Source organism: Buteo buteo, chromosome 7, assembly GCF_964188355.1.
Source record: "Buteo buteo chromosome 7, bButBut1.hap1.1, whole genome shotgun sequence".
Taxonomy (NCBI): Eukaryota; Metazoa; Chordata; class Aves; order Accipitriformes; family Accipitridae; genus Buteo; species Buteo buteo.
This window is the reverse complement of record NC_134177.1, coordinates 47,611,443-47,632,000: the sequence shown is the minus strand read 5'-3', so window position 1 is coordinate 47,632,000 and position 20,558 is coordinate 47,611,443. Positions and strand designations below refer to the sequence as shown.

Sequence of the window (20,558 nt, the reverse complement as noted above, 5' to 3'; positions counted from 1 at the left end):
GCTTTCCAAATGAGCTCTTAATCATCATCTGTTACTTAAAACATTGGAGGTAAACATACATCCTGTCATACAACATGGTCTTTGGAGAGACAAAGCCAGACAGATTTATTTTTGCTTTTTGTACTGAGGTCAAGGTTCCCTTATTTGTCTCAAGTAATTTCATAGCTTTACAGCAATATAACTTTGAGAAGGTTCATAACAGGAAAAGTCACCTATTGCCATTTTAATCAGCGTACAAACTTTATCCCCAAGTGTATTTGCCCTTGGATCCTAAATACATTTTCTGGTGAAAGCCAGAAATTGTGTGCTCCTGAGAACCAGGAGTTGCGCACCAATAGACAGTCAAAAGAATCAGAAATTGCACACATCAATTTTCAGATGTTACCTAATTCTATCACATCTTAGAAAGATGTATATTTCTTTTCCTTAGAAGAAATAATGACCAAACAAGGACATGCCAATTACCTACTCCCACAACTACACCACAAATTCATGTAACTGCAAATATCCTGCTATTGTGATTTTAATACATAATCTAAAATAGACCGTTTCAACCTTCCTACTCACACATCCATCTATCTTTCTGAAGATCATCATCACAGCTCTCTAAATTTCTACAGGCAGCTTTTGTAGGAAAAAGCTGTTCACAGACAGGAAAGATGCACAAGCACTTCCACTTCACTGCCAAACTTTCCTTCAGGAACTCTCTCATCATTGCTAAAGACAAAAGCTCTCTTCCTACCCACGTCAAGGTCAGTAAACAAACCTGTTACGCATACAATGCATTCCTATCATATTACTGAGTAATTAAAAACAGTATGACAGAGCAAATAGACAAAGGACATCCATAAAGATTGCGTTAAGATCTCAAGCTTGGCATTTGCTAAATTCTGAAATCTTGGCTTTGCAAACTTAGTTATGGGATATTCAGCAACTGTAATGAAATACAGCCTGGCCTGAACTTCTGGTGTGTTGGGCTCCTGTCACTTCAGTGAAGGGCTGAAAGTGAGATCTGCTATGTCAGCCGGCCAACTGAATAGATACACTGTTTTCACATCCAAACTGCTACACAGCAGCCAAGGGACAACACAGTCCCAAAACTCACTTGCATCATAAAAGCTACAAATGAGCTTGGAAATCCACTGCTTTTATGGTTTCTAAGGTTGTTTTTGTTTTATAAAAAGCACAGAGCTAAACAACACACGATATAAAATTAAGCCTCTGGGCAAGAGGAAAAGAGTCCAATGTCTCTCAAAAGGCAAGTCAGTCTCCTTTTGTTCAAACGGGAACCAGTTGTGCTAAAAAAATGCCACTGACAGAAAACAGTCCTTAATGAACTTAAGTGTTTAGATACCTTCAGCAGAGTCTCCAGACAATTTTTTTTCAGCAAAGCAATTTTTATATTTTATACGTTCATGCTATTCTTGCTTGCTTTTCTTGCAGAAGAGATACAATCAGCAGCTAGAGGTAGCAGAGAGCTCAGCAAATCAAAAATCCCTACCAATTAACCGCAACATGTAGTGATAATGACTGCACTAAGAGACTGCAGTACCCTCAACATTAAAGCCATTCAGAGGCTTGAACAAAACACCTTTGTTTCTCCAAATAAAATTTGAAGAAAACAAACGGTAAATAGGAAATACTAAAAAGACCACTCCATTTCAACACACCTGCCTTTCCCATCCTGCCATGATCAGTCAGTCCCTAGTTGGAGTATTTCACTACACCAAGAGCAAGCAGCAAGAGTGCAGCCTACAGTGAAAGGAACATTACCGTGATCATGAAAAGGATGCATACCTTTGCTGATCAGCTCGACTACTTGTGCAATCATTATGCAAGCACCTTAGCCATTGTAAAATTTTTCCACAATTGTACCAAGATCAACTATAGGTGGAATTCTGGTTTTTTCCTTGCTGCATGACACATGTGGTACATAGAGCTGATATACAGAAGACCTTTCTCCCTTCCAGACACCTTCTATGTCATCTCTCAGTGAAAGAAGGTAGTACAAGAAAAGCAAAGTCTAGCAACCTTTGCCTGGAAGAAACCTCCCTGGCATTTCTGCTAAGGTGGCCAGGAATCAGAGTTGTCCAGCAATGGTTGTTGGCTTACTGAGGACAGGCAGAAAAACAGAGAGACACAGACAAAAGCAGAAACTCAACACAAGGAAAACCATAAAGATTGCATGCTTTATTAGCTCTGATGCAAAAAAAGAGGCCTGAAGTTGCAATGTAGCTTGCACAAATTTATGCACAGAAGTTCTGTCTGTGGCAACAATCCAGAAAATGCCAGCTGCTTCTGCTTCACCAGTTAGGAAAGCAGAGGTGAATAAAATTCCCCAGCGTGGAAGTTACCAGCTCAGGAAGGGCAATCTGATCTACTAAAGCTGCAGAACAATGCAACCTTTTTCTCACTGCATTTCAATGTAATTAAAGGTGTTTCATGTTCATGGATGTGTGATGCTGGTCAGCTGGCAAAGCCCAGATACATTGACATCGAACTACATTGCCCATTCCTTGACAGTTGCATGTTTCCATGTTTCTTCTAATCTTTAGAAAAACAAGACGGATTAGGGCACAGGGACTGCGCTGGGGGAAAGGGTGACAACATGAAGGGCGAAGAGCAGTAAAGCCTGCTGTCTGTATATGGAGACTGAATCATAGCAGGACTGCTGATCTGCAACCGCAATGGCAAGCACCTACTATCTCCCTATGGAGCTCTGTGGTTCTTCACCCATTTCAGATGTTTCTGGATTCCCTCATACTTTAATTTGCGTGTGTGAGAGAAAAGACTAAAGAAATGATATGTTAAACTCTTATAACACTTTCCAGCTCTCAAGTCCACATTTAAAAAAAGCCAAATATAACAAGAGATGGGCAACTGAGGGAGAAGGGACAACCCTACTATTCATGTAACCTTATTTTAAGTCTTATGCAGGTTTGGTCTCAAACAAGCATATCTTGATCTCATGGATAACGTGTACTCTAGCTATGGCATTTTTTCCAGAGGATTTCACCCTTTGAAATGCTGACACACGTTTAAGTTCACATCAATTACTAGCTTGGATTGAATGACATTTTTTCTGTAACAAGCATTTGCCTGGTTTGCCAGTTAAAATATATAGTAACCTCATTTCCCGCTATAAAGAAACTCAAGTAATAAAATATAACGCACATATTGAATTCAAAGTATACAAATAGTCTTTGCTGTATTTGCAAAGACTTCTTCACCTCACCTTCACTACACTGCATCAAGAGTACAAAAACAAACCAACAGCAACTTCAACCTTACAAACATTAACAATATATACTTAAAAGTACTTAGTGCTCACTACATGCAATTTTCCTTAATGTAACAGACAGATACTTTGCAGCAGGAATGAATTTAAATGCATAACTATGTGTGAAAATGCTTTTGTTCCACAACAGGGAAGGCATCTGCATCAACATAATTTATGCAGCTGTATGAGTATTCAATTCAGCTTGATTGCTGTTTGTGTTATTTTCTGTAATGAAAACTTAATAAATTTAAGTGCTGCTGCCAGTTTTCCCCCAAAGACTTATTTCTACCTCTGATGAGAAAGGTTGCGCTGGTCAAGTGCTCTCAGTTGTAGTTACTGAGAATCAATGATTGAATGAAATTATATACTTGCCATTTATAAAGTTCCTGAGGACCTTCTCTGTCTCACATTGGAACTGTAGTGTTACATAAGTAGCATCCACTGGGCCTTCAGCTATGCCCAGAGCATACTGCATCTTCTGATACATCTTCATTTGTTGAAAGAGCCCATAATTACATGCTTTATTAAATCAATTTATTAAACCATGAAAAAGAACCAGTGCTCTGCTCTCTGCACAGGCACATAGCAAAACCACTGGCCCCAGAGACTGATTGAATTGTAACAAAGCTCTCTGCAACCAAAGCAAATGAACTCATAATTCTCCGAGAGCCATAAGTAAATTCAGCTCGGGGGGGGGGGGGGGGGGGGGGGGGGGGGGGGGAGTTTCCCTGAATCAGCAGACCATACTCCTCACACCTTTCATTGAACAAGTGAAGTACCCTGGGAAAGAAGCCAGACAGGACATCTTTCTCTCTTCTACATAATGTTTTTAAAAAGGGAATCCAGGTTTACCTGAACTTCTAATTTTTTACTATAAACAATTGGGCTAAGGCTGAAATATCTTTTTACTGTGGCACAGAAGACAACATAGTCTTCCTTCAAACATCCTCCTCCTTCCCTCTTTGCCTTTATCATTTGTATCTGATGGTTGCTAATCACAGACTTTTCTAAAATTGCTGAATCAGTAACAGTTGTTAAGCTATAACAAAAGCATTGTACAATTATCTGCACTAACAACACTGCAATACAACCTATCAGCATTTGGCAGATAATTCCATGAAGATAAGATACAGGTGAGTACACGTAAGGAAAAAAAGAAAAAATAATTTAAGAAAAATAATAATCAACAAGTAGTTAATCAATACTACTAAATCTGAGAGTATGAGGTGGTCGAGGAAAGAAGGAAAATATAAATCTGATTTATTTAGCAGGGGTGCGTCAGGGAAAATTTCTAACTGGCAGTGTGCATTACAGCCAGAATTCTTTCTCTTGCATTACTGAAGCAGTGAAATCACATTCTGGCATAACAAGATATGGTACACATAATACTGGCTCAGACTTGTGCTAGCCCAGTTCTTAATGACTTCAGTCCTTGCCTGACATCTCTATTCAAGAACGGTCAAAATCAGCACAATGAACCATAACCTAAAAGCCATAGTATTCTTGCAGCATATGTGAAGCAACATCAGAATGTAGATGCATCTTACACATAGGCCAATTCATCAAATGCTTTGAGTTAGGTACACTGGCCCTAAATCCTCTTCTAACAGCTGTGTGTGAACACAAATGAAGTAAAAGAAGAGAATGGATGAGGATTCTTTCTTTTACAAAACATCACAGAGAATTAGATTAAATGAAAATAGAAACCCTTTGTATGAAGAAGGATTGATTATAACTCAGGAGACTGCTTCATTTGTTTCTGCATAGATCTTCCATGCAACCTGGGTCTCACATTCTCTTTGCTGCAGCTATTCAACTGGCTAATGCAAATAATAATCCTTTTACCAACCTTGTTTCTTAACAGCAGAAACCCTTAAAAAGTCTCTTACAACTCCTTCCTTAGTGCCCAACACAAAGGGCACTATGAAAAAAACAAACAAAACCATCCTCATGTAATGGGTGCTAAAATGAAAATAAGCATTCTAAATCTTTGCCAGCCCTGGAAGAAATAGAAATATATCTGCAAGAATGCAGGGATGGTTGGGTTTTGGCAAGTCATTTAGAAGACTAACTCATATTTGATGCAATACTGTATTACTTTTTCTTGCTACTTTGTAGCAGAGAAAATGGCATATTTACAATACATATAGTATCTCTTACAAATTGCCACTGAATCTCTGACTCCAAATGTAGTAAGTTACCAAGCAATGTGAGGCCTTTACATCATTGTTAAGAGCAAATGCAAAACAGAGAAGTTTTTTCTCCTCTAATTACCTATTTAATGATTGTAAATACACTGTGTATGTTTTGTCTACCTGTCACTTAAATACTATCAAAACAAATCATTCTCATGGTAGATAATCAAGAAGTTTGTGACTCAGATAAATATTACTTTTATGTACCTGTATACTAAAATAGAACTGTTCACAGCTATCTTCAGGATTGACTACATGTAGCAAATCCATAAAGAAAAGTCTCCTGAAAAGGCTCTTAAAATGGATAAATCCATCAAATTCTTTAAAAAGCTAGATTAATTAACAAGCACCATTATACATGAGTCCCATACCACCGATCAATAAGGAAGTTAGGCTCTTCTCTTTCCCTGAAGTCAATGAGGTAATTTTAATTTTCAAACAACTAGGCAATTTAGGAGCCAAAGTAACAACTGAAGGAAGACTGCTTAGGCCTTTGTCCTAGGTCCCAGATTCTTACTGGTCTATCAGTGCCCATTTCCCACTCATTTCAGTGGCACATAGTTACCTAAATGTTTACCTAAAACTGGCCCCAAATACTCCTCAAAGTACGTGACCCCTTGAAAATTCCAGATAATGATTTGCTGACTTTAAGAAGCAAAATAATGCAGTGACAGTGACCAACAAGTCTCTTATATATGTTGATTACAGGAAACATGCAAAACATAAGTTGTGGTCTTGCAATCTACCTCATGGTTGTTGAGCTGAGTCCAACACTGACTTCCCACTGAAGTCAATCAATTTGTATTACCTGGCCTGCCAGAAAAGTTTCCTCCTGAAAAAGATCATTGCAATTCATTTCCCAGCACTAAAATACTAATTACACATCTATGTAAATCTTTTAACTATGGGATGCTGTAAAGAATATTTCTGTTGAGTATTTATGAAATATCTGACAACTAATTGCTTCAGTAGTCAGATTTTCTCATTAACTTTAAATTAATATGTAGGGCAAGTTAAACATTACCTTGATTTTCTTCCAGCTTCCCAATTGTTTCTATCTGCTCAACAAGGTCATTTGAGTTCCACTGGCTCATGCCTATGAGTATGGCACTTTTTCCTTCCACCATCTCTTCTGTAGGAGGAAAAAGGAGAATAGAATAAATTGCAGTGACGAACAAGAGAAAAAAAAAAAAGACAGGGTAAGAACTAGTAATTGAGAGAGAAATAAACATTCATCATGGTCCCTAATGGGAATATATAACACATTAGCATATGCAGGACTCTCCAGGAAAGCTTCTTGCTTACTGATATGACCTACAGCATACCTACATGCTTCATACATTGTGTGCAGGAAAACCATGGAAAAGAGAGGACTGCCTGAATTTTTGCTCTTACCTTGACCAGTCAATTAAAAACAAAGTTTATAATAAATCACTTTGAATGTTTAATATCAAGTAACAAAATGAGTTAGAATTCTTTCCCCCCTCTTGGAAAAAAAATAATATTTTTTTTTTTACCTTTTTTTTTTCACTTTTACTTCAGAACATTCAAAAGGCAGAGCAGAGGGAATAAGACACACAAACCAGTTTAAGGCTTTTCAAACATGTTTTTTTCCTCTTTTATCAAAGCCACCTGTGCTACACAAAGCTTTAAATTTTCATCCAGGGACACAGAGACATAATAGAATGGCACCAAGCCCACAGCACAGAGAACCACCCCTTTCATTGGGATCCCACCCAGGGAGGGGGGTGGGAAAAGCTGAAAGCACAAAACACAAGCCATAGATATTGTCCCCCTCTCTCTTAAAGAAACCCCCAAAACCTAACAGGCCTAGAAGCTGTAGGAAAACATTTTCCTTCAATTTAACAGCTGTTTGGCAAGAAGAGTGCATTAGTCCTTTCTGAATAAATTTACTAAAAGCATTTCAGCCTGGCTGTATACAGCCCAGAATGGCCTTTGTACCTAGGGTAAGCGCACAGAAAAAAAACAATGTAAAATGAATAATCACCGTTTGTTACTTGTTCAGGCACATTCAGAGAATGGGTCAAATTCTGCCCTCTCTTACTGCCCTTTGTAGAGTGAAGGGCTCTATTATGGGCTTAAACACAGAAGAATTTGGCCAGAACATTTCTGGCTAAAATTATGTACATATTCAAACAAAAAAAGAAACATGAGTTTGTTGGCAACCAGGCCTTGCAGTGGGCCTCTAAATTATTAAAAAATTTATGTTCTTTCATGTTCTCTCATATACACCTCTCTCATTTAGAGAGATCTTGGTACTGGGGAGGAAGAAAGCGGATCTGTCATCACCATATCTTTCCTCTCCCTAAGTCCTACCTTTCAGAAACAAACACTCATAAAGGTCATCTTTCAGATTTATCAGAGAAGCTGGATACAGCAAAGCCCTACTGGACTTGATGCAATCTCAGTGCTCCCTGAGGCAAAGAAAATCAACAACTTAGAATAGCATTTTGCTCAGGTTTTTGTCACTTTCTCTTACAAAGGTGGCTTTATTTGAAGTTCTGTAAGGAGGGAGGGAGGGAAAGAGCCATGGGGTGGCTCTGGAGCACCCTGACGGGCTGGCTGAGGGCAGCTTGGTGGCACCCTGCCACAGGCATTGCAGATGGACTGAGCTGCCCCAAGGTCATCCTGCACCTCCTGAGACCAAGTCAGCAACTGAAACCTTTGCCTAAGGCTCAGGGGCAGCTTGTCCACTGTGGGATGAGCTCCTTCTGCATTAACTGCTACCACGAAGCGAAACGAGGGAATGCAAGACAGGGCCACTGAGCTCCTCAATGTCAGGAGGAGGCAGATCTTTTGGCCTTCTTCATGCAGTGTGCCTCCTGAGAAACCTGCCTCATCCAGCAGTGTTTTAGACAGCCAGCTTTGGGGTGAAGATCTGCCCTGGTACTGGCTTTAGAACTTGTACCAAGAGGATGCTAAAGAACTGTCTCTTGCAGAGAAATAGGGCTCCAAAACTGTTTGAGCATTTAGACCTAGTATTTTCTTATCACTTTTGCTGTTATGTCATTTACCAAGCCAGGCATTCCAGATGGCCTTACTGTTTAGCAGAAAGATGAAATAAGATTAGACGCCAGACTCTGTTTCCCATTTCTATCGGCTTTCTGAGTTGGACAGAAAGCATTAAATGTGGTCTAGAATACAATGGTATTAAGTTCCGGGCACCAGTGCCTAGAGCACTCCAGACCCGGGCCTTATGCCCATTCAGAGGAGAGGCTGTGAATTACCCCCCAGCCTTCCCATCAGTTTCAGGACCCCTCTTCCTCTCCCAGCCTAAAGAAAACAGCTGTGTTGTTCACTAGCTTTGCTCCCTTTACTTAGAGAGCTTATTAACTATCCAGGCATGAAATTCCTCTATAAATACACATGCATGCTTTCCAAACTGGAGTTCTGCCATGCCTCTTTCCCCCAGACTAAATAATAGGAAAGGAGACCCTTAAGGACAAGCATGAGAAACTAACCAAATGCAATTGCACAACACTGCAGAATATCCACATTCAAACACTTGTGGTCTGGTGGACAGCTATGATGTTCATCAGTATCAACTGCTACCGCAAGCATTAACCACCTCTGAACACTCTGTCTCATGCCATCATCTGCTGGCACTCGTAAATTGGGTAAGCCTGCTGGTGGTCTTCAAGTTGCACTGTTCCCAGTTGTTTCAAAGCAGACTACCAAGGATAAACAGATTGGCCACTCTGCAAATGTCTGCCCATATATACCAAATATATATACCCATATATATTTGGGTTGTTGGCAACCCAAAAACCAGCCAGACAATAAAGCCAAAATCATGTGGTAGTACACCTAAGTAAGCAAGACATTTTCTCAACTGGAATAAACTGATGCATATAATCGAGTAAACAAGTATCTGGTTAGTCTTAACTGGGTATCTGGACCTGTGAGTTTTCAAAGCAATTTTATGAGTTGTGGACCACTATACAAAGGGATATAAATGTGCATCTCCGCCTTTTGAAATAACATTTCAAAGCAAATTCACTTAAATGTACACAGAAGGAAGGCAAAGTGGGGAAACAATTTGCCCTGAATTTTGTTATGACTTTCAACCTCAATCAAGCATCATCAATGAAAGAGAAAAAAAAACATTACAGATAAAAGGTATCCTATCTCCTTACCAGACTGCATACAAAAATGTCAAGTCTCTGCTTTTTTCTAGCACAAAATAGATTATCACATCTCTATAGTTAGTTACTTAAAGAGGCATAGAAAAGTGTCAGGAGTAGAAAGGAGTTGGTGGCTTCTGCACCCCTGTGAAGGCACAAGGACTGAACACTGCAAGCCACTGTCTGCAGTGCTGGATGTAGGTCAAACTATTTTTCATAATGGAAACCAAGACATACTCCAAGGTGTTCTGATTTCACAGACAATCTTGACCTCCATAAACAATCTACATTTTCAAATGCAGTTTCACTTCACAGCACTGGAGTCTTCTCTTGCTATTTGCCTCCTTTGGCAAGTAAAAGCACCAGACACGGTTTATCCTTACAAAAAGTTATTTCATCCTACAATTTCTTTATGAGAAGACAAAGGGATACAAAGTACTTCTTGTTTCCTTAGAAGGGCTCAATTTATCCTTCTTTCTGTTATTGTTCCTCTCCTTACTTCCTGCTTGCCCTGAACTGTCATTGATTTATATTACAACTAGTTTACCTTCACAAGCTTCAGTAGGGATACTGCAGCAAGGAGCTGGACACTGCGTTAATGTTATCTGCATCTAAGCAGCTGATTAGCTATGAGGATTGTATTCAGCCAAGCATACCTCTATGCCTATGAGGAGCTCACTGAAGTTTCAGGAGGAAATTGGGGGGTGGGGGCATGTCATGAAATGATAAAGTGATTCTCAATATGCAGAACAAAGCAAACGCTAAAGAATTTAAGAGAAAGTCACTGCAAAGAGGGACAAATAACACCAGAAGGTAGCCCCTACTCTGACCCACTCCAGCAAACTGCAATGTCACAATACACGTTAAAAGAAACAGCCACGTCAAGCTCAGGGGTTAAAATATCAAAAATACTACAGAATATTGTGCATGTGTATTATGCGTATAGCCAAAACACTTGTACTTCAGGAAGGCTTGTAAAGTGGGAACTCACTCCCAAGACAGAGGTCTCTCTTTTTGGCAGAACCCTTAACTGCATGCCAAATTCTATCACTCACATGCTTCACCTGGGTCACCAGCCTTTGCCACTCACATCAGCCCACCTACAGGGCCATGTGCCACAGAGCCTCAAGGAATGAACAAATTATGCCCTCCATGCCCGAACTGTAGCAAAATTGGTATTGTGATTCTTGAGACTTTCTGATCCTTCGCCCAGAAATCCACAAATTCACTGAAGTCTTTCACTATTATTTAGCTATTGGACAATTTTATGTCCTGGCTAAGACAATGTCTGCTCACAGAACAGCAATGTGAAAACAAACAGTTGGCATTACAGAGAAGCTTCTCCAAACACTGTGCGTATGGAACCAGTACTTAAAAAATACCATTCAAATAATTACAAGCATTGCATCTGGGTCAGTTATGTATAGTTCTTTTTGTGGTAATTGCTCCTGTTTTGCTTATTGTTAACTCAAAAAATTTTCTTAACCTTCATTGGGTTTGATGGGCACTGTCACAATCAAGTTAACAAGACAGTAGTACTTCAAGTGGTTTAATTTAAAAGTTTTGTGATGGCTTATATTTTTCTTGTGTCTTTAAAATCGCAATCATGGACTCTTCTGACTGTTTTAGATTGAAGCTTTTAGCTTCTTAATTAACACAGTAAGTTGTATGTAAAATGTACAAAAAACTAGTGTAGCTAAAAGCCCCAAAATGTTAAGCCTAATAAAATGCAATCACTTTCAATCTCAGGAATTTCAACTGTTCTCTACTTTTAACACCCAAATATTGATGATGACAACTTCACTCATACCATAAATTTCATATATTTAATCTTTGAATTTCTTAATCTTTTTCCCTGAAATACCATCTGCAATTCACCAAAATGGGTAGAAATTCTGGATACGATGGATCTACCAGATTCATGCCCATTGTTCTACTACTCAGCTGCTAGGAACATAATTTCACCAGAAAGGGTAAAAGCTTTTTTAATTGGCTATGCTGTAACCCTTGTCTCCTACTTATTTACAAAATCTGAAGTGTTTTTTGTCTCTTCCCTCTGCCCCATCAAATGGTTTTAAAATCAATCTGAGAACGATGGGGATTATCAGTGATGTTTTATGCTTACTACTTCCTGCTGTCCCCATCTGCCCAGTGGGGGTGTCGCAGGGGGTGTTTGCATGTCTGTTTTGGAAGTCTGATAAAATGGCCAAATGGGAACGTGCAGGCTTCTTTGAGCATCTTTTCAAATCCAAGAAAAAAATGCTAGTTAAACAGTGGAATTTCATCCTCTGGACCATTTTGTGAAGATGTATTCAACTGTAACTTCCATCTTCTGTGATCAAACAGAGGTTAACTGACAGGGTAGTTTCCTGCATCAAATATCACTAGTTAGCAACATGTTGAGATGTAGCTGTACTTTTAAAACTGCTTATTGTTTGTGTTATGGTAGAACCTATGGATTCCAAAGAGGTTGGGAAATGCACTCAGTTTGCAAATGAGAAAAGCTTGAAGTGTAAGGCCCAAATACTCTCAAGTCTTGCATATAGCTTCACTTAAGAAGGCTGATGTTTCATCTACAAGCGATCACGTTTTTGCAGTTGCAACGAGCAAGATGAATGCGTGTAGGGGGAAAAGCCTTACAGGTTTTAGTGGGCTCTCTCTGGTTTGATGGGTCTTGTGTAGAACCAGTATTCTCTTTCCTATTTCACAGATGCAGCAGTCAGGCAAAACCAGTCCTTAAGTAGTAGAAACTTGCACTTTCAAGGGTATTTTGGTTGGATTTCTAATCTGGTAGAAGATCTGTATGTAGGCAGCAAATCTAACAGGCACCTTTGCAAGCGTAAAACTCTTGTTCTCTTTCAGCAAAAAGTAACCTTTTCAGAAACAAACATTTAAATCTACGGTGATACATAACACATTCAGCAGGCTTTGCCAACACATGCAGGAAGAGTAACACTTGAGCACAGCCCCAGTGGTCTCCGTTTTCTGCCTCCACTTCCAACTTCCAGAACAGTTATGAGAAGGGCAAGGCTAGAAGGGCAAGCAGAAAATTCAATGCATTTCCTCTTGCCTTTTTGTTAAACCAGTTTTCATATCAGCATGAAAAATTTCAAAGCAGAAATATTTCTAACTCTAGCACATTCACCAGGAGCATAAATTATTATGGTGCCTTTGGTTAAAGATACAAGTCTCGGGCAATCTGTTCAGTCAAATTAACACTAGGTAAGGGGTTGTCACAGCAAATTATTAAAAGCAGCAAATTATTAATTACAGAGAAGGTTTGGGGACAAGATAGAGCTAAAAGTCACTCAGCAAGAGAAATTAAACAAAACATAGATGCATCCACAAGAAAGGAATTCTGCATTAAGAATAAAAATCAAGCTTAAAACTTTGGATTTTACTCAAACTACAGTGATTTATATGTACCGTAACTGAGATGGATTTTGAACTGCATTAGGCTAGAAAGCCAACTAACTTGGATCACTACTGCTGCTCTGGAGGCAATGAACATTTTTGTAGATGAAAACCCGTAGGACAGCTTGAGTACATCCATGACTACCAACAGGTTGCTACACTTGGAAAAGAACATGTACCTGAAATTCTTTGTTCCAAGTATAATTTGTCTTCAAGGAGAGCAAGATATATATTGTTTTTCACACTCAGGTTATAAATATATAGTATGCCCTATGCCTAACTCACCAACATTTTGCAGCAAGAATCATGAGCTTGTGCCTCTTGCGACTATCAATGATGATTTTTATCTTCCATTTAAATGTTTTGAGGAGATGATGGAAAAAAACCACACTTTTTAAGTTAAATAGAATGAATGTTAATATGAATAACACTGTTTACAGAGGGGAGATTTTTCTCTGCTTACTGTAAACATAAAGATCAGCGCTGAAGAGCTCAATACAGTGTAGGTGGTTTGGGTAAAATATATTTTGAAATAACAAGAATAAAGACAAGAACTGCTGAAAGGCCTTCACATTTACCTTGAGTAGTCTTCATGTCACACAGTTCTCTGTGAAATCAAAGTAGCCTTCTAATTTGAGCAAGGGCTGGCCCCTTACCCCTGGGCCATTCCACTTTAAAACTCTCCTAACAGGCAAGGGGCTTCCCAGTACACAAGTTTGGACTCGAGTTTTTTATCCCATTTAAATCTTTAGCATTCCACAGTGTTTCTGAAACGCAGCTTGTCTGAGAAGAATGCAACTATACATGCCGAAGCAAAAGTTTCCCCCTCCTGTCCTCACGGGTTTGCTTATACCCGCCCCTCCACTGCTGAGGTGATGGCAGTAGAATACACTCAAAGCCTGAAGGACAGAGGGTGCTAGCACAGCTAAAGGCAGCTGACTCTTGCTCAAAAGACCTGGACTCTTTCTGTGGCTGTCACAGAACCTGGGGCCCTGCCTGGCCCTGGGAAAACCTTTCAGTTTTTCCTTGCCTCCAGTGCTTTGCCAGGAAACATGGGATGACCCTGCATCTTTCCTTCCATCCCTTGCCTGGTCCAACTGGGAAAAGCTTCTTACCTTGTTCACACACAGCTGGAAGTTCACATTGGGTAGGACATTGGATACACAGAGAAAATCTTTTTAGTGATCATCATTTACCTGAGGAAAAGCTACTAGCACCAAGGCAAAAAAATGTAGTAAGCCTAAAATTTCCAACATGGAAGCATAACTCAGTCCTGCTATGAACTGAGAACTTTCTGCCTAACTTGCTGCATGCCACATGGAAAGCCAGAAACAAAGGAAATTTGGGCAGAAGAAAACAGTGAAATATTACTTCTTCCTTTCTCTATGGATTTCACTAAATTAAGTAGATAGCCGGGGCAGATGAATCAACAGTCAAAACATGTACAGCTGCTCCATCTCAAACACAGGTGCTTGATTCTCTGTTTACAAGGCTGTCAGCCAGAAATTTCTTCGTTTGTTTAAGGAACTGGGGTTTGACCCCAGCTGTTTTTCAGACTGCAAAAAAGCAGCTCACTAATGTTATACTTTAATTGTGCCCACTGCTGTGCCCTCTGCCTCCTACTACTTCAGGCTCTGAAGTGCAAATTACACATGGGTAGATGTAGAGTCTGGGATAGCTTCCAAACTCTTCCATTAAGAAACATAGTATTCAACTCCAGCTGCACTGTACAGAAAGTCCTTTCAGCTGCAAGGATATCAAGCATTGATGAAGCACTCTGTATAAATAACAGAAAACGGGTGAGAAATACAGGTAAGAAACATTACAGGAAATGTAACGTTGGAGACAAGCTTGGGTATCAAGCTACTTCATTCTAGGAGGTGAAAGCTGCAGTCTCTCTCCTGGACAGGTTCTCCTCACTGCGGCATAAACTCTTGCAGTTTCTCTGGTGCTATGTTTAATCCACTGATAAAGCCAATTACTTTAGCCCACACATATGCTTTCCTCTACCAAAGACACAAGCTCCCTCATCATCCAGAGAGCTTCTGAGCATAGAAACACCTTCTGCCTCTTTTGCTAGTATCTATGCTTTTGTGCATATTTATTTTCCTGACATTTAAACACTTCATCATTCCTGAAAGGCTGTTTGGGAGAAAGCAGAGATGATACTAAATTAGGAGGAGCTGTGGACTCCCTTGAGGGTAGAGAGGCCTTAAGAGAGATGTGGATAGACAGAGAGCTAGGCAACCACCAACCGTATGAAATTTAACCAGAGCAAGTGCTGGATTCTCCACCTGGCACAGGGTAATCCTGGTTATACGTACAAATTGATGGATGAGAGGCTGGAGAACAGCCCCACGGAAAGAGATCTGGGGGTTCAGGTTGATGACAAGTTGAATATGAGTCAATAGCATGCCCTGGCAGCCAAAAGGGGCAACCATGTCCTGGGGTACATCAAGCACAGCATCACTAGCTGGTCGAGAGAGGTGATTGTCCCACTCTACGCTGCACTGGTGTGGCCCCACCTCAAGTACTGTGTGCAGTTTTGGACGCCTTAATATAAGGACATCAAACTATTAAAGTGTGCCCAGAAGAGGGCAACCAAGATGGTGAAAGGTCTCGAGGGCAAGACTTATAAGGAGCAGCTGAGGTCACTCGGCTTGTTCAGCTTAGAGAAGAGAAGGCTGAGGAGGGACCTCATCGCAATCTACACCTTCCTCAAGGGGGGCAGTGGAGGGGGAGGTGCTGATCTCCTCTCTCTGGTGACCAGCGATAGGACACATGGAAATGGAATGAAGTTGTATCAGGGAAAGTTCAGGTTGGACATTAGGAAAAGGTTCTTCACTGAGAGGGTGGCCAGCCACTGGAACAGGCTTCACAGGGAAGTGGTCACAGCACCAAGCCTGCCAGAGTGCAAGGAGCATCTGGGCGACACTCTTAGTCATATAATTTAGTTTTAGGTAGTCCTGCAAGGAGCAGGGAGTTGAACTTGATGATCCTTATGGGTCCCTTCCAGCTTGAGGTATTCTATGATTCTATGAAAATGTACATGCACAAAAATGACAGAACACCAAATCCTCCTTTCCTTTCTTTACCTCTCATAGATGCGCTATTGCTAGGGTTTGTTTTTTTTTTCCTTTTCTTTGTTAATTGCTGATGCTAATCAGATTGACAGAACAGCCTGGTCACTGTTATATAGTTTACAGGCAGCAACACCAGAAAACAAGAAACTTCAAAAGCAAGTGCAAGAAGCCAATAGTGAGATAATCTATACCAGAGGAGGTTTTCTACCTATGCCCTACTAGTAAGATACAGGCCAGCAAACATAAGAGTTTATGTCCCCACTAGTAAGTTACGGAATATAAATGCAGTACTGTCATCCTTCAGGTAATCCAGTAACAGCTCCTTGTAAACACCATCTTTTCCTTCAAACAATTTGGAGATTTTGAAGCTTGCTGCCAGATTGGAAGGCAGGTTGGTAACATCAATTTAGTAATCTTCACTTCTGCCTCACAAGGACTCTCTTATAATGCACAGTTCACTCCCACCTTCCATCCCATCTTTCTAAAAGCTGGTACTAAAAACTATCCACCATTTCTGCTTTTTTTCAGAAGCACAAAAACCAGCAGAAGGCTTGTATCAGAATTCTCTTCTTCCAACATAAAAATATATTGGAACAAGCAGATACCAATTTATGAACAGACAAAGTAATGGCATCCTTCTTGCACTGTTTTCAAAATTGGGTTGTATTTTTCCTTCATGACTCATATTAATAAGAGATGCCAAATTTCTATTGGCTGGGATCTGATGATACAAACTCACAATCTACCAGTTAGGCTAGAACGTCATCTTGGTGCTGTACAAACACATCAAAGCCAACCTCCTGCTTCGCTGTCTTTACCAAAACACTTGCAAGGGAGTCAGGACTAGCACATCACTGAGAAAACCTCCACATTTGCTTCAGTGAGGCCAGTGATGGACAGCAGTATGAAAACATGGGACTGTTTGATTCTTTTCTTCTTCCTTACAGATTTAAACTTAACAAAAAGCCCACTTACAATGCCTGGCTCCCAGCATAAAGAACAGAAAAATTGAAATCTCAACCACCTCAAATAGGAATTTTGCATAAAATAATACTCTTTTTCATCCACTCTTCCAAAAATGCATGAACATCAGGAATTCCAATTACCTCTGCAAGAGGTACGGGGGAGCAGCAGCTACCAAAACAATTTCAGAAGTGCCTAGAAATTGAGAGCTTGACTATCACAACAACAGTTTTGGTAGTGGAGGGAGGGGATACACCATGCACTCCCCAGCACAAAGTCCATTTCCCGAGGGAAGAGTCAGCTTCACCCTTGCTGTGGGACTTGTTATCTTTGAGTAATAACAAAGGGAGGCATGGCAGCAGGACCAATTGCTCAGATGACAAAGTGTCCATTCAGAGACCCCAAGGCTGACATCAAATGCCAAACATAGCCAGAAGGAATATGATCTGGGATCACTTCTCTATGGATTGATTAATTAAACTGTTTCTTCTCCTCACTTCTTTATTAAAATGCAGTACTTTCAGGTTGTAACACCCAGTGAACCTGTTTTGCATAAGAAGAAGTACTAACCAAGGAAAATTAAATACCCCAAGGCCTCAACCATAGCTGGATGTCCTCGAAACATTCCAGAACAACTAACAACCAGCAGTAAGATACTGACTTAACATGTTTAAACATGCATTGCATTTTCTAGAAAGTAAATTTAATTGTAGATAGACTACTGGAATAGAACCATTTTTTCCGTAGTTCAGCCACTGATACAGTTTATGGCCCTAAGTAAGATGATTCCACTCTGTGCTGATTTCTTCAGCCTGTTGCCACCCATCTACTCAGAACAAAAGGTGACAAAGACAAGGGTGCAAAAGACATCCATTGCACCTTTGCAAAGGGTTTAGTATAATAAGGCTCTTGTACTGGCCAAAGCCTATATGTGATCATTACAAGATACTACACATAAACAATGTTATCTTTGGTTGCTTAATAGACCAATGACCTTTCCCACAGAAATGAAGGAGTCCATTTCCCCATACCACTTTTCTTCTGGAAATCTGTCTGAACAAAACTTGATTTCAAGAGCATTTTTGCAAGCTAACTAGAAAGTAATCAAAACTTGGAAATACTTGTGTTGAACTCCCTTGGTACAGTGGGCAATCACCGTTTATCAACATTTCAGTCTCCTGCAAAATGTATTCTGAAGTCTGTACTATGACTTAGCTCGAATATAGACTATGTTCAGCAAATTCCAAGTGCATTTTTTGTTCTCATTAGTCTATGATCCATGCCTCAGCAACTCCAAAAATGCAGTCATCACACTGACCTTCAAAGCATTCTTGAACAATGGATGTTGACAATTCAGAAGAATATTCCATCAAGCACAGTAAGCGATCGTACTCCCAAAGACAGAACCCAGCAACATTTTTTGTATCAAAGGAACTATCTCATCTAAAATGTGTGAATCATCATTTTAGTTCTCTTTTTAGACAAAATTTGAAGTATGAGTTGGAGCTCAAAGTTACAATTCCAGCTTCACATGGAATTTGGAAACATCACTGAAACCCCCAAGACAGCCGTTTTAAGCACATGGTAGGAGATCATTGAAAAGCACAAAGGCAGCGTGGAGGAAAATAAGCAGAGACTATTTTTCTTTTCTATTTCCAGCTCTTGCACTCACTAAAGCTTGAGATTTCAATGCAGCTTAAACAATTAGGTATCCTATTCTCATTGAACACCCAGTGGGAACAGAGCACCATCTCTCATTCTCTTTATGCATAGATGTCTCCAATACACATTTAATTTTGATCCACATAAGCAATTTATCACATATTAAATTATTATCTCTCACTAGAAGTCTGTTATTAGAAGATTAACAATTCAGTAACAGATGTTCACTATCTATACATAGCAGTCACTTTTTATTTCAAGTAACAATTATAAAAAGGACAGCTACTGTCATTATAAGCATTTCAGACTACAGAGGCTGCTCCTGACATTAAAAAATTAGTAAGTATTTAATGAAAGCTCTATTACATACTAAATCAATATACTTTACATACAGCATTCTGTGCTCAAAAACTAGGAGTATCATGACATTTCTCCCAAATATATTTAAAATATAATATGTAAAATACTATACATACACACTTAGCCTCTTCCTTCCAAACTTTGGAAATCATCCTGCCATAGAAGAGCTGGGACAGTGAACAGCATTAGAAATGGAAAAATCATTGCACAGACATTCTGATTTTAAAGTAGTTTATCCCCAGAAAAAGAGGAATTAAGAGAATGGAGGCAGTAGACTGGGATAAGGAATATTGGGATTGTCTTCTCCATTCCAAAATCCAGTGCATTATATACAAAGTGTTCCTGCTAAAGTTTGCCACTGCAGTAGCCACACAGCTAAACAGCATTGGCTAGCACATGGAATATAGCATACTAGGTCCAGAACTATTACTGACAAAAAATGAGGTCTATTTCAGTTGGGCCTGAGCAACTCCTGCTATGTCCTACTCTAGGCAAGTGCAGAGTGAGCAAGGTTTTGGGAGGGGAGGTTGCATAAGCCTTTGAATCACTTCAGTTTGACAGAAAAGTAGAGAATAGTCTCAAGCATAAAGAGGAAAAGAGGCTTGATAGGAGCATGGGATGCTTTTCAAAAATGAAGATTAAGATTTCATCTTTCTTTTTTCCAAATTTTTCCAATTTGGGGTTCTCAATTTATGTAACTTCCAGTATTTTTGATTTTTCAGAGCCTGGGTACTCTGAAAAAACACTTTTTAAAACCCTCTTCAGACCAGACACCTCAAATTTATAGTACTTAAGCAGTCAGTGTTGACTTTGGTTTTCATTTGATAGGGGTTTTCCACCCAAAAAGAATCTAGACTAACTTCAGTGAACTATGAGGTTCCTTTAACATACATGAACTCCAGGGAGAGGGTATCTTTCCTCACATTTCTGAAGCATGTGAATCTGGTGCAGTAATAAGTTACATTAGTATCATCATCTGCACTAAACAAAATGTACTAAACATACCACACATTAAAAGAAGTGATGGCACTGGATAAACTCACAGCATTTCGCAATGATCAACAATAAAAGTATTTTAAATAAATTTTGGAAGCATCAAAATATTGAAACTGGTATTGTCATGATATGACAATGTCTGCTATGAGACAACTCAATTCCAGCACCAAATCTGCCATCTGACAAAAGACACTGCACTGGCTTTAAATTGCACAGCTAAATATCTGTAACCAAGAATAGACACCATCTATCAGTTTTAGGCAACAGCTAAAAAAGATTTATCAACAGGGAGGTTTAGAAGACTTGCATTCAGTTTGCACAGAAGTATCTGGAAACTTTAATACCTATATGTGTCTCTTGGAAAGTCCTGTAAGTAGAGAAGGCAATGGAAGACTACGTGTGGAGTCCATAGATAAAATATACTACAAACAGCAGAGACAAAGAGCTACTCTAATGCCAC

At 39.6% G+C, this 20,558-nt stretch overlaps 1 protein-coding gene across 3 annotated transcripts in view; it reads right to left on the bottom strand.

The window, feature by feature from the left end:
• Positions 1-20,558, bottom strand: part of PITPNM3 (PITPNM family member 3) — a 139,489-nt gene that overhangs the window by 79,659 nt on the left and 39,272 nt on the right. For all 3 annotated transcript variants that reach the window (XM_075033126.1, XM_075033128.1, XM_075033127.1), the window contains exon 3: positions 6,500-6,607. In XM_075033126.1, coding sequence (XP_074889227.1) covers positions 6,500-6,607 — 108 coding nt within the window. The remainder of the gene's footprint in view (positions 1-6,499; positions 6,608-20,558) is intronic.